The sequence below is a fragment of the Lampetra planeri genome, chromosome 73 (assembly GCF_965212315.1).
Source record: "Lampetra planeri chromosome 73, kcLamPlan1.2.h2, whole genome shotgun sequence".
NCBI lineage: Eukaryota > Metazoa > Chordata > Hyperoartia > Petromyzontiformes > Petromyzontidae > Lampetra > Lampetra planeri.
In genome coordinates this window covers 1,719,051-1,731,877 of record NC_136178.1, presented here as the reverse complement: position 1 = coordinate 1,731,877, position 12,827 = coordinate 1,719,051, and the positions used below count along the sequence as shown (strand labels likewise).

The 12,827-nt window shown below is 45.4% G+C and overlaps 1 protein-coding gene and 1 pseudogene across 1 annotated transcript; both read left to right on the top strand.

The window, feature by feature from the left end:
* Positions 1-744: 744 nt before the first annotated feature.
* Positions 745-5,807, top strand: LOC144737765 (uncharacterized). The gene is made up of 3 exons (XM_078620625.1): positions 745-821; positions 2,652-2,710; positions 3,718-5,807. The coding sequence occupies exon 3, from the start codon at positions 3,746-3,748 to the stop codon at positions 4,427-4,429; it is 684 nt and encodes a 227-aa protein (XP_078476751.1). The 5' UTR covers positions 745-821; positions 2,652-2,710; positions 3,718-3,745; the 3' UTR covers positions 4,430-5,807.
* Positions 5,808-11,535: 5,728 nt separating this feature from the next.
* The window catches only part of LOC144737772 (uncharacterized), a 36,510-nt pseudogene continuing 35,218 nt past the window's right edge, over positions 11,536-12,827 (top strand).

Genomic DNA, 12,827 nt, shown 5'->3' with positions numbered 1-12,827 from the left:
CGAGTAGACGTAGGGGAGGCTCAGGACCGGCTCAGAAAGTCGTCACTGGCGGTGTTGGCCACGAGCGGGAATGGAACTCGGCTGGTCGGTGCGGAGCGCAGCGCTCACCACGACACTGCCGCCCCCCTTCTTCTTGGTTCTGTCGGTAGTCACGTAGAATGGAAATAATAAAATAATAAAAATAAAACAATTCTCACGACGTTTCGGCCACAACGCAAGCAGCCGTCCTCAGGTGGAGAACAGGTCTGTCGAGAAGACAGAGTCTGAATGACACACCCGATTCATTCAGACTGTCTCCACCTGACGACGGCTGCTTGCGTTGTGGCCGAAACGTCGTGAGAATTATTTTATTGTTTTATTTTTATTATTTCCCTTCTACGTGACTTTACCGAAAGAACCAAGAAGATGAATCCCTGCAGTCACGAAAGCTTTAAATCGAAACTGCCGCTCCCCTCCTGTAAAACAAACTTGAACTCCGACCCCGCTCTCTGACGTCACCGCGCAGCGTGACCTCATCGGCGTCAAACGCCTGGGGGCGGTGTGCCTCGCTAGTGACGTCATGTCACCCACCGCCGGTGAGTGGCGGCTCATTAACATAAGGTTTTCGTGAAAGTCGTCGCGAGTTTATTGCGACGTGTTCAGCATCCGTGCCCCATCCCTCCACGTGTGAGCCGGGCTCATTTACATTATTTATTTAAGTTACAGAGCCGCTCATTGCGGAATGGAGTGCCTTGTACCCCGGAAGTGACGTCACGGCTTGCTGCGCATGGCGTCGCGAGGTAGCAGGAAGTTGCCGCTCTGCGTGTGAACCGAAATCCGAGGTGAGAAATTTTCATCGTGGTGGTGGTTGTAGTGGTTGTAGTGGTTGTTGTGGTTGTGATGGTGGTGGTGGTTGTTGTGGTGGTGGTGGTTGTGGTGGTGGTTGTTGTGGTGGTGGTTGTGGTTTTGGTGGTGGTGGTTTTGGTGATGATGGTGGTGGTGGTTGTGAAGGTTGTGGTGGTGGTTGTGGTGGTTGTGGTCGTGGTGGTCGTGGTGGTGGTTGTGGTGGATGTGGTGGTGGATGTGGTGGTAGTTGTGGTTGTTGTTGTGTACCGAGGTAGAGCCTCGCTCTTTCTCTCGTTGGGATGTCAATTGAGTAGCAGCGAGCATGGAAGCGATGTCCAGGTTGGAACTTTACAACGCGGGGCCTTGCCTCCTGCCCTCGCCTGATGGTGTTTGCTTCAATTCTCTCGCTTAGTTTAGCAATCTGTGGAAGAACGTAATCAGCCAGGCGATGCGTTAATTGTGTGTTGACCGACTCTGTGTTGTATTGCATTATATTTCCAAATTTTAATAAGTTTGTTTGATTAAGTGTGCTCTCTCTCTCTCTGTGTCCTCTACTGCAGTCACCAAACCTCCAAATCTCTCATTGACACAAGGCCCTAATTATATGTTATAATAATTATAATGTTATAATAATTATAATATGTTATAATAAATATGTGATAATAATTATAATATGTTATACTAATTATAATATATATTCTTGGTTCTTTAGGTAAAGTCACGTTTTATTTAATTATTTCCCTTCTACGTGACTTTACCGAAAGAACCAAGAATATGAATCCCTGAAGTCACGAAAGCTTGAAATCAAGATATAATTATATGTTATAATAATTATAATATGTTTTAATTAATTATAATCAAATATGCTAAAAATGTCCCCCCCCAATATATTGCTATAAAAACATTTTTAAAAATAATAATTGCGATGCTATTTTAATAAAAACAACAATTTGCTAAACCTTGGCCATGAAATCTGGACTTGTCTTCATATAACAATGCATAGATTTCTGTTTACATGATTGCGTTGTACTTCATGAATCCATAATCTCTGCCATTACATACTTTGAAACAAGAAAAGGTAAAAAAGAAAAAACAGAGCAATGTATTACAATACACTATTATACATTGTATCAAATAAAAAAAAATCCCATCCCATGTGTTAGTGAATTTTTATAAAGATTTTAGGGAGGAAATGGCAGGAAATGAGTTTTCAAATTTAGATATTTTTCTGGGGGGGGGACCCCAGACCCCCTGGAATATTTGGTCTCCCCCAATGTTGACTCCATGGCTACGGCCTTGCATTGACATGCTAATTTCTCTACACCCCCCCCCCCCTCTTTCTACTTAAGGCCTCGACACAGAAGTGTTGTTTCTCTATGTGCCTATGTGTGTGTATATCTCTCTGTGTGTCTCTCTCTGTGTCTCTCTCTGTGTGTCTATGTGTGTGTGTCTCTCTCTGTGTCTTTGTGTCATCTCTCTCTGCTTATGTGTCTGTCTATGTGTCTCCTTGTCTGTGTTTTTTTTCTTTCTCAAATTGAGCAATCTTTGGAAGAACGTTATCAACAGGTGGGGTGTTGACTGTTATGTTACCCGAGTCTGTGTTGTATTGCATTACATTTATAAGTTTACTGGATATGCTTTCTCTTTAATTTGTACCTGATGATGATTGCTTGTGTTGCAATCGAAACATCGTATGCTATAATTTAATTAATTTATTTTTTCTACGTGACTTTACCGAAATAACCAAAGAGTTTCTTGCTTAGGTTTTAATTTCTCTGCACCTGGCTCGCTACTTTGTAACTTTGTTTTATTTTAAATATTCACAGTTGAGCTGCTATACCGCTCTTGTTTCCAGAAGCGACCTGCCCACAACAACAATAACAAGGTGGGGCTTGTCAATAGCGTGGCCGTATTCTCTCTAGACGCGTGGCGGTGGTCACTCTAGACGCGTGGCGGTTTTCACTCTAGACGCATGGCGGTGTTCACTCTAGACGCGTGGCGGTGTTCACTCTAGACGCGTGGGGGTTTTCACTCTCTGCATGTAGAGTGGGGACAACCGGGGGATCCGGCTGGAAATCAACGCGACCACAGGGAGAGAAAGACACGCAAACTCCAAATATACAGCCAGCATCAGGGTTGGGATCGAACCCACGACTTCCTGTATGCCAGGTAGTTAACATCTCACCACGAGGAGAGAGAGAGTGACACGCAGCCTCGGCGATGTTGATTGATCATAAATTAATTTCTTGGTGGAGTAAGGAAGCATTAATAGACCACCACCTGTTAACCATGCCAGTGTGTGACAGTGTAAAGTTTGTGTTTGCAGTAAAGTCTATTAACTCTATTGAACAGGGAGGTTATATCAAAGCTGTAGTTTGTTTTTTGTTTTCCTCTGGAACTCTTTGTAAGAATGGAAACAGTCAAGAAGTTAACACAGCACACACATGCAGCTGAAGTCAGATCTGTTCATCCCAGCATTCAAGGACATTGTGAGCCTGGCTGGCTTCACACCTCTAAGTTGCGATTGAACATTAATATATGCATTTTTGCATAACACAAATAGTATTATTTTCAACACCCTTTGCTCTGTCAGCTGAATTTAGCTTTCATAAATATTCCTTTTGTAGCCAGACAGCTGAAATTGTGTGCTCGGAGTTTTGGGTTAACATTCATTTTGAAGATACGAGGGCTTCCAGGCATGTTTGTGACCATTTGCCCTCTCATTGTGTGCCATAACAGCCCCTGTGATGAATTTACGACACTTTTTCACTATATCATGAATATCTATGAATAAGTATAGACGTGTAAGTCACGTGTGACTGTGTATATGCATTCCGCTGTGCCTCGATACTGACGTATAGATGGGTATGGATATTCTTTTTCTCTCTGCAGCTGTTGCTTCCTCTACAGAATTGGTCTGATGGAGCAAAGGCACTCAGCGCAGCTCGGTGCAAAATGGCATCAATGCAACCGGTGTGCATACAGCACGGATTATACTGGAAATTTTACACGGCACCAGAGAACTCACACAGGAGATAAACCTTTCATGTGCAGTGTGTGTGGGAAGGCGTTTGCACAGTCATCTACTCTTGTAAAACACCAGAGAACACACACGGGAGAGAAATCCTTCAAGTGCAGTGTGTGTGGGAAGGCGTTTGCATGTTCATATACTCTTGTAGTACATCAGAGAACACACACGGGAGAGAAACCCTTCAGGTGTTCTCCGTGCGGGATGGCGTTTGCACAGTCATCACATCTTCATGTTCACCAGAGAAGACACAAGTATCACAAGATCCACCAAGAGTGGAGTCTGAAATCAGCTTGTGAAAGTCAAAGAGCCTCAATGAGTCCATCCCTCATGAAACAAGAACCGGAAGAAAATCTCAGCTTGGATACTTTGAAAGGTATCGAGGTGAAACATGAAGATGTGAAGGTGAAATGTGAAGAAGTGAAGGTAAAATGTGAAGATGAAGAGTCAACTCCAAAATCGGACCTTAACATCGATGGAGGCAACGTGAAGCAGGAGGAGAATTCTGACTGTGAGGCAGAGCGAGGCAACTCCCAGCAGTTTGTGGAAGTGGAGGTGTGGTTGGACTTCCTCTGAAACAATACAAAGTCAAATGGAGACCCGTGAGATGTGTAAGCTTGAGACGATGTCGCTCCAATAGATGCTGCTTTGTCACAGGCCTTTAATGACAAGAATGTGAAGTTAAACACTCGGTTCCTAGGTTCAACCTGCAGGGTAAGAGCGGCCAGTCTTTGTGGACCTGTGGGTTGGGTAGATCTCTAACCAGGAGCGAGAGCCAATAAGCTCCCAAGCAATCACTATGTTATCATAATTGCATTTATATGGTGCTTGCTTAATCGCCTCTGGCAACTCGGAGTTTTGTATCGTATCTCTTTTCAAACACTCGAAGAGCATCCCCAAGTAGCAGCTGCCCCTGTGTGGCACAAGGTGGTGGCCCTGCACCGGCCTGCATGTGGACAAGAGCCTGTCAGTAGGGGGCGATGGTTGATGTTGCATCTCAGTTGTAGAGTTTGTAGGTAATGCTTAGAATTTGATATATTTTGACCCCGACGCCAGCATGCAATGGCCTACTCGTTTTGAATGGTGCATTAGTATGTTGTACATACACTTAAGCAGATTTTGCATATTTTTTAAATTAGCTGCTTGGTAATGCGATGTAACCTAGTGCAGTAATTCAATTTTGTTAACATGCCTGTCAATAATTTAGACTGAATACTTGTCTGATTGTGTGCGTACATGTAACATTTTGTCTGAGGGTCAAACATTGATTAAGTGATGTTAGGACAAAGTGTGTGTTTTGCAAGTAACCTGTACAGATAACTTAGGTGAGACTCATTATTCTTGTGATACAGGTCAAAGGGTATTTTTTGTGTTTTCAGGAAGCGTCTGCCTCTGGAGCAACTCATTGTCTTTGAAATAGCGAGCACACTCTGATCATTCATCAGTTACAAGGCATACCACTCAAAAGTTACACGAATAGGAGATACATTCTCTACAACACGAATTATAAATTTGTATTACGTGTTGACGTAGATTTTGTTGAATTAGGACGAGAAATGGTCCTTGCTGATTAACGTCTGGATGTTGACAACCATGGGGTTGAAGCAAGCCTGACCGCCTGCGGTGCCCCTCACAACCATTTACGGCCTTGGGCCAGGAAAGTCACGAAAAAATTGCACACGAATGACGCATTCACACAAACTCCTGATGCTCCGTTTTGAAGTTTTAAAATGAAACAACTTTTAATTGTATTATGTTTTGAATTTTATGATTGTATTTCTTCATTAAAAGCTTTTATCATTTTACATCTGGAAGACTTAATTGAAAACATTTCGTGTGAATTTTCTCTCGTCGTTAAGTAGATTGCCTTGCTGGGGATTCGGTTCGATGCGGACTTTCACCTGGTTGGGATCGCGGGGTGGAGATGAGGCGACACAGAGCTGGCCGTGCGAGAAGACCGCCGTCTGCAGATCGATTCCAACGTGATCGAACGTCTGTCCCTGCACCTCCGTCGTTCATGCACGGGGCGCGTAGGTTTACAGCGCCCCCTGCATGAAAGCAATGGAGAGTGCAGCGTTCGTCAGATAAATGAAGTCGTGCGCTTATATATTTACGTATAAATTGTACACCAAAACCGGTCCACAGTTGACTTGCACTGAATGCTGCAGTAATTATTCTATTTTGTGTAAAACATACCTTTGTTTCGCGGAGAGACTGATAAATGAAAAACGTCTTGTCTGCTGATCTTGTTCATATCTGTCTACATCGATATCCCACATTGCTTACACTACACACCACACACAGGGAAATAAATAGAAACTAGAACGACTTCTGGGGATGGGCAAAGATCGATGAATCTCTTTCAATGGAGCGAGTTCAGTGTGTTCGATTCAACATCTCTCTGTCCGTCTGTCTCACTGTCTCTGTGTGTCTCTCTGTCTATGTCGTCTCTGCGTATCTTTCTCTCTGTGTTCCTCTTGTCTGTGTCTGTCGGCCTGTCTTGTCTGTCTGTGTGTGTCTGTCTGTCCCACCGGAGTCAACGACTGTCAGTAGCAGCAGGCGCCCGTTCAACTCCCACGACTACACTCCACTCAAACTTGCTCCCAACACACAAAGACAAAGATCCCCCGTGTAGACTGCACAGAATGTTGGGGCAAGTGCTGTTAGCGAGCATCTAAGACAAATATCCCCCGTATAGCCTGCACAGAATGTTGGGGCAAGTGCTGTTAGTGAGCACCTATTAAGGGTGGGATGGCACACGAGGGGGTGGGTGGCCAGCACCACGCCCGGCCGCCTTTGTCTCCCCAGTGGCGATGTTGACACACCGCTCCAGGTTCTCGTTTGAGGCCGAGTCGACGTAGGGGAGGCTCAGGACCGGCTCAGAAAGTCGTCACTGGCGGTGTTGGCCACGAGCGGGAATGGAACTCGGCTGGTCGGTGCGGAGCGCAGCGCTCACCACGACACTGCCGCCCCCCTTCTTCTTGGTTCTGTCGGTAGTCACGTAGAATGGAAATAATAAAAATAAAACATATTAAAATAATTCTCACGACTTTTCGGCCACAACGCAAGCAGCCGTACTCAGGTGGAGAACAGGTCTGTCGAGAAGACAGTCTGAATGACACACCGCATTCATTCAGACTGTCTTCTCGACAGACCTGTTCACCACCTGAGGACGGCTGCTTGCGTTGTGGCCGAAACGTCGTGAGAATTATTTTATTGTTTTATTTTTATTATTTCCCTTCTACGTGACTTTACCGAAAGAACCAAGAAGATGAATCCCTGCAGTCACGAAAGCTTTAAATCGAAACGGCCGCTCCCCTCCTGTAAACAAACTTGAACTCCGAACCCGCTCTCTGACGTCACCGCGCAGCGTGACCTCATCGGTGTCAAATGCCTGGGGGCGGTATGCCTCGCTAGTGACGTCATGTCACCCACCCCCGGTGAGTGGCGGCTCATTAACATTATAATGTGTTCGTGAAAGTCGTCGCGAGTTTATTGCGACGGGTTCAGCATCCGTGCCTCATCCCTCCACGTGTGAGCCGGGCTCATTTACATTATTTAAGTTACAGAGCCGCTCATTGCGGAAAGGAGTATCTTGTACCCCGGAAGTGACGTCACGGCTTGCTGCGCGTGGCGTCGCGAGGTAGCAGGAAGTTGCCGCTCCGCGTGTGAACTGAAATCCGAGGTGAGAAATTTTCATCGTGGTGGTGGTTGTAGTAGTTGTTGTGGTGGTGGTGGTTGTGGTGGTGGTTGTAGTGGTTGTTGTGGTTGTGATGGTGGTGGTTGTTGTGGTGGTGGTGGTGGTTGTGGTGGTGGTTGTTGTGGTGGTGGTTGTGGTTTTGGTGGTAGTGGTTTTGGTGGTGATGGTGGTGGTTGTGAAGGTGGTGGTGGTGGTTGTGGTCGTGGTGGTCGTGGTGGTCGTGGTGGTGGATGTGGTGGATGTGGTGGTGGATGTGGTGGTAGTTGTGGTTGTTGTTGTGTACCGAGGTAGACCCTCGCTCTTTCTCTCGTTGGGATGTCAATTGAGTAGCAGCGAGCATGGAAGCGATGTCCAGGTTGGAACTTTACAACGCGGGGCCTTGCCTCCTGCCCTCGCCTGATGGCGTTTGCTTCAATTATCTCGCTTAGTTTAGCAATCTGTGGAAGAACGTAATCAGCCAGGCGATGCGTTAATTGTGTGTTGACCGACTCTGTGTTGTATTGCATTACATTTCCAAATTTTACGAAGTTTGTTTGATTAAGTGTGCTCTCTCTCTCTCTCTGTGTCCTCTACTGCAGTCACCAAACCTCCAAATCTCTCATTGACACAAGGCCCTAATTATAATATGTTATAATCATTATGTTATAATAATTATAATATGTTATAATAAATATGTTATAATAATTATAATATGTTATACTAATTATAATATATATTCTTGGTTCTTTAGGTAAAGTCACGTTTTATTTTATTATTTCCCTTTTACGTGACTTTACGAAAGAACCAAGAATATGAATCCCTGAAGTCACGAAAGCTTGAAATCAAGATATAATTACATGTTATAATAATTATAATATGTTATAATACTTATAAAAAATCAAATATGCTAAAAATGTCCCCCCCAATATATTGCTATAAAAACATTTTTAAAAATAATAATTGCGATGCTATGTTAATAAAAACAACAATTTGCTAAACCTTGGCCACGAAATCTGGACTTGTCTTCATGTAACAATGCATAGATTTCTGTTTATATGATTGCGTTGTACTTTATGAATCCCTAATCTCTGCCATTACACACTATGAAACAAGAAAAGGTAAAAAAGAAAAAAACTGAGCAATTTAATACAATACACTATTAGACATTATTGTAAAGAATAAAGACAAATTGCATCCCATGTGTTAGTGAACTTTAAAAAATATTTAAGTCATTAAATAGGAAATTAGTTTTCAAATTTAGATATTTTTCTGGGGGGGGGGGGGGACCCCAGACCCCCTGGAAGATTTGGTCCCCCCCAATGTTGACTCCATGGCTACAGCCTTGCATTGACATGCTAATTTCTCTACCCCCCCCTCTCTCTCTATTTAAGGCCTCGACACAGAGGTATTGTTTCTCTATGTGCCTATGTGTGTGTCTCTCTCTGTGTGTCTTTGTGTCATCTCTCTCTGCTTATGTGTCTGTCTATGTGTCTCCGTGTCTGTGTTTTGTCTCTCTCTCAAATTGAGAAATCTTTGGAAGAACGTAATTAACCAGGTGGGGTGTTGACTGTTATGTTACCCGACTCTCTGTGGTATTGCATTACATTTCTAAGTTTACTGGGTTTGTTTTCTTTTTAATTTGTACCTGATGATGATTGCTTGTGTTGCAATCGAAACGTCACGTGCTTTTATTTAATGTATTTATTTATTCTACGTGACTTTCCCGAAAGCACCAAAGAGTATCTTGCTTAAGTTTTAATTTCTCTTCACCTGGCTTGTTACTTTGTAACTTTGTTTTTATTTTAAATATTCACAGTTTTTTTCTTTTCATTTTTTACCAGGCCACGCCCGCTTGAGCTGCTGTACCGCTCTTGTTTTCAGAAGCGACCTGCCCACAACAACAACAACAAGGTGAGGCTTGTCAACAGCGTGGCGGTGTTCACTCTAGACACGTGGTGGTGTTCACTCTAGATGCGTGGCGGTGTTCACTCTAGACGCGTGGCGGTGTTCACTCTAGATGCGTGGCGGTGTTCACTCTAGATGCGTGGTGGTGTTCACTCTACATGTGGAGGGGAAACCCGGGGATCGGGAAAGAAATCAACGCCACCACGGGGAGAGAGAGAGAGACACGCAGTCTCGGCTGTGTTGATTGATCCTCAATGAATTACTTGGTGGAGTGAGGAAGCATTAATACTGAGCAGGTGAAGGTGGCCAGGTGTGGGTCTGGACACACCACCACATGTGAACCATGCCAGTGTGTGACAGTGGTGGAGCCAGTGACGGTAGGGTGGCACGTGTCCCCCCAACGATGTGATCGAAATCCATAATTTAGATCGGATCATTGGGTTTATTACTAACTAGCTTCACTACCCGGCTTCGCCCGGGACTTGGATTCTTGTCTTGGATAAATTTCAAATTTAATATTCCCTCATCTTTCACTGAAAATTCCTGAAAAAAATTGATGCTTGCAAGAAAGAAAAAAGCCGAAACACATCAATTTACCTAAATCGGATGTTTTCACTCAAGGATATTCAACCTTAATCCACTTCTACGGAAGGTCGATTTTGGCAACTCGGGAAGGGAATGACGTGGCGTGTTCGCTTAGAAATTCCAGACGGCATAAGCTGTGAAAATTTCATGACGCCAGAGCTCAGCGTTGGAGAGTTTTTGCTGCTTCACACAAACAAACAGATGTAATTTCTGCTTTATATTTAAGATATGTATTGAAACTCCGAGAAGCCAATGGCTTCATCGGCCTGGAGGGAAGCGCCACCTAAAATCTCCCGGCACACTGAACAGCTGTAGAAGTACGGCGCGCGAAGAGCCATATGGTAGGGGTAAGCATTGCAGACCGCTTAACTCAGTTTTGATGCGGGTTGACACCACATACTTCATGGTCATTTACCCCCCCCCCCCCCCAAATACAAAAGTCTATTTTCATACTTTTTACATTGTGTACAGTATGGAACCTATCCACGTGCCAAATTTCAAGTGTGTAGCATGTTGGGAAGTATGCTAGACATTTATAACAGACACACGTATTCGCACATTTCCTTTTTATATATATAAGATAAATGGGCATTTTGCGACCCCCACCGCCACCGTGTGGCATATTATTACGTGCCAGGGACTTCATGAGAGGACAACAGTCCAAGTCCATAATTGGCAATAAGTAACGGCAAAGCAGTTGCAAGTGACTCAGAATTGTGCGCAGTTGCGTCTACAGGACACGACTTCCCTGAAGGCATCACGTTCAGCGAGCGCAATGCCGATCACACGCGTCGAATAAAAAGAAAGGGACAAGTGCTTGCTTACTAACAACTCCTTACTTACTGACAACTCCTTACTTACTAACAACTATCATTTTTCATTACTGGAGGGGTTGTCCCCCTCCCTACCTGAAAATCCTCGCTCAGCCTCTGAGTGTGTGACAGTGTCAAGTTTGTGTTTGCAGTAAAGTTTATTAACTATATTGAGCACGGACGTTATATCAAAACGGTTGTTTATTTTTGTTTTCCTCTGCAACTCTTTGTAAGAATGGAGTCAGGAAGTTATCACAGCACACGTGCAGCAGCTAAAGTCGGAACTGTTCATCACGGCAATCAAGGACATCTGTGCCTGGCTTTACACCTCTTAGTTGCGATTGAACATTAATTTATGCATTTGTGCATAACACAAATTATTATTTTCAACACCCTTTGCTATGTCAGCTGAATTTAGCTTTCATAAACATTTATTTTGAAGCCAGACAGCCAATATTGTGTGCTCGGAGTTTTGGGTTAACATTAATTTTGAGGATACGAGGGCTTCCAGGCATGTTTATGACCATTTGCCCTCTCATTGTGTGCCATAACAGCCCGTGTGATGAATTTGGGACACTTTTTTCACGCTATCATAAATATATGAATAAGTATAGACGTGTAAGTCACGTGTTACTGTGTATATGTATTGATACTGATGTGTAGATGGTGTGGATATAACTTTTTCTCTTTCTGCAGCTGTCGCTTCCTCTGCAGAATTGGTCTGATGGAGCAAAGGCACTCGGCGCAGCTCGGTGGAAAAAGGCATCAATGCGACCGGTGTGCATACAGCACGGATTGTCCTGCAAATTTGACACGGCACCAGAGAACTCACACAGGAGAGAAACTTTTCATGTGCAGTGTGTGTGGGAAGGCGTTTTCACAGTCATCTACTCTTGTAACACACCAGAGAACACACACGGGAGAGAAACCCTTCAGGTGCACTCCGTGCATGAAGGCGTTTTCAGATTTATCTTCTCTTCATGTACACCAGAGAACACACACGGGAGAGAAACCCTTCAAGTGCAGTGTGTGTGGGAAGTCGTTTGCACGTTCATCTACTGTTGTAGCACACCAGAGAACTCGCACAGGAGATAAACCCTTCAAGTGCAGTGTGTGTGGGAAGGCGTTTTCAGATTCATCAAATCTTGTAAAACACCAGAGAACACACACAGGAGAGACACCCTTCAAGTGCAGTGTGTGTGGGAAGGCTTTTTCACAGTCAACTCATCTTGTAGCACACCAGAGAACACACACGGGAGAGAAACCCTTCAAGTGCAGTGTGTGTGGGAAGGCGTTTGCACAGTCAACTCATCTTAGGTCCAGGAGATGGCGCCGATGATGGCAGCCTCGGCCGGTCGGTGCGCCCTGTTTTTATATTGTTTTGCTTGATCACCTGTGCTGGTGAGAGAGAGGCCTGCTGTTCAGTCATCTGTGCTGAGGCCTGCTGTTCAGCACACCCGTTCCGGCGAGAGAGGCCTGCTGCTCAGCACACCCGTGCTGGTGAGAGGGGCCTGCTGCTCAGCACACCCGTGCTGGTGAGAGGGGCCTGCTGCTCAGCACACCCGTGCCAGCGAGAGAGGCCTGCTGCTCAGCACACCAGGCCTGCTGCTCAGCACACCCGTGCTGGTGAGAGAGGCCTGCTGCTCAGCACACCCGTGCTGGTGAGAGGGGCCTGCTGCTCAGCACACCAGGCCTGCTGCTCAGCACACCCGTGCTGGTGAGAGGGGCCTGCTGCTCAGCACACCCGTGCTGGTGAGAGAGGCCTGCTGCTCAGCACACCCGTGCCGGCGAGAGAGGCCTGCTGCTCAGCACACCAGGCCTGCTGCTCAGCACACCCGTGCTGGTGAGAGAGGCCTGCTGCTCAGCACACCCGTGCCGGTGAGAGAGGCCTGCTGCTCAGCACACCCGTGCCGGCGAGAGAGGCCTGCTGCTCAGCACACCCATGCTGGTGAGAGAGGCCTGCTGCTCAGCACACCCGTGCCGGTGAGAGAGG

What these genes read in the sequence shown, in the direction of transcription:
- LOC144737765 (XM_078620625.1), top strand. Translation starts at nt 3,746, where the DNA reads ATGGAGCAAAGGCACTCAGCGCAGCTCGGTGCAAAATGGCATCAATGC.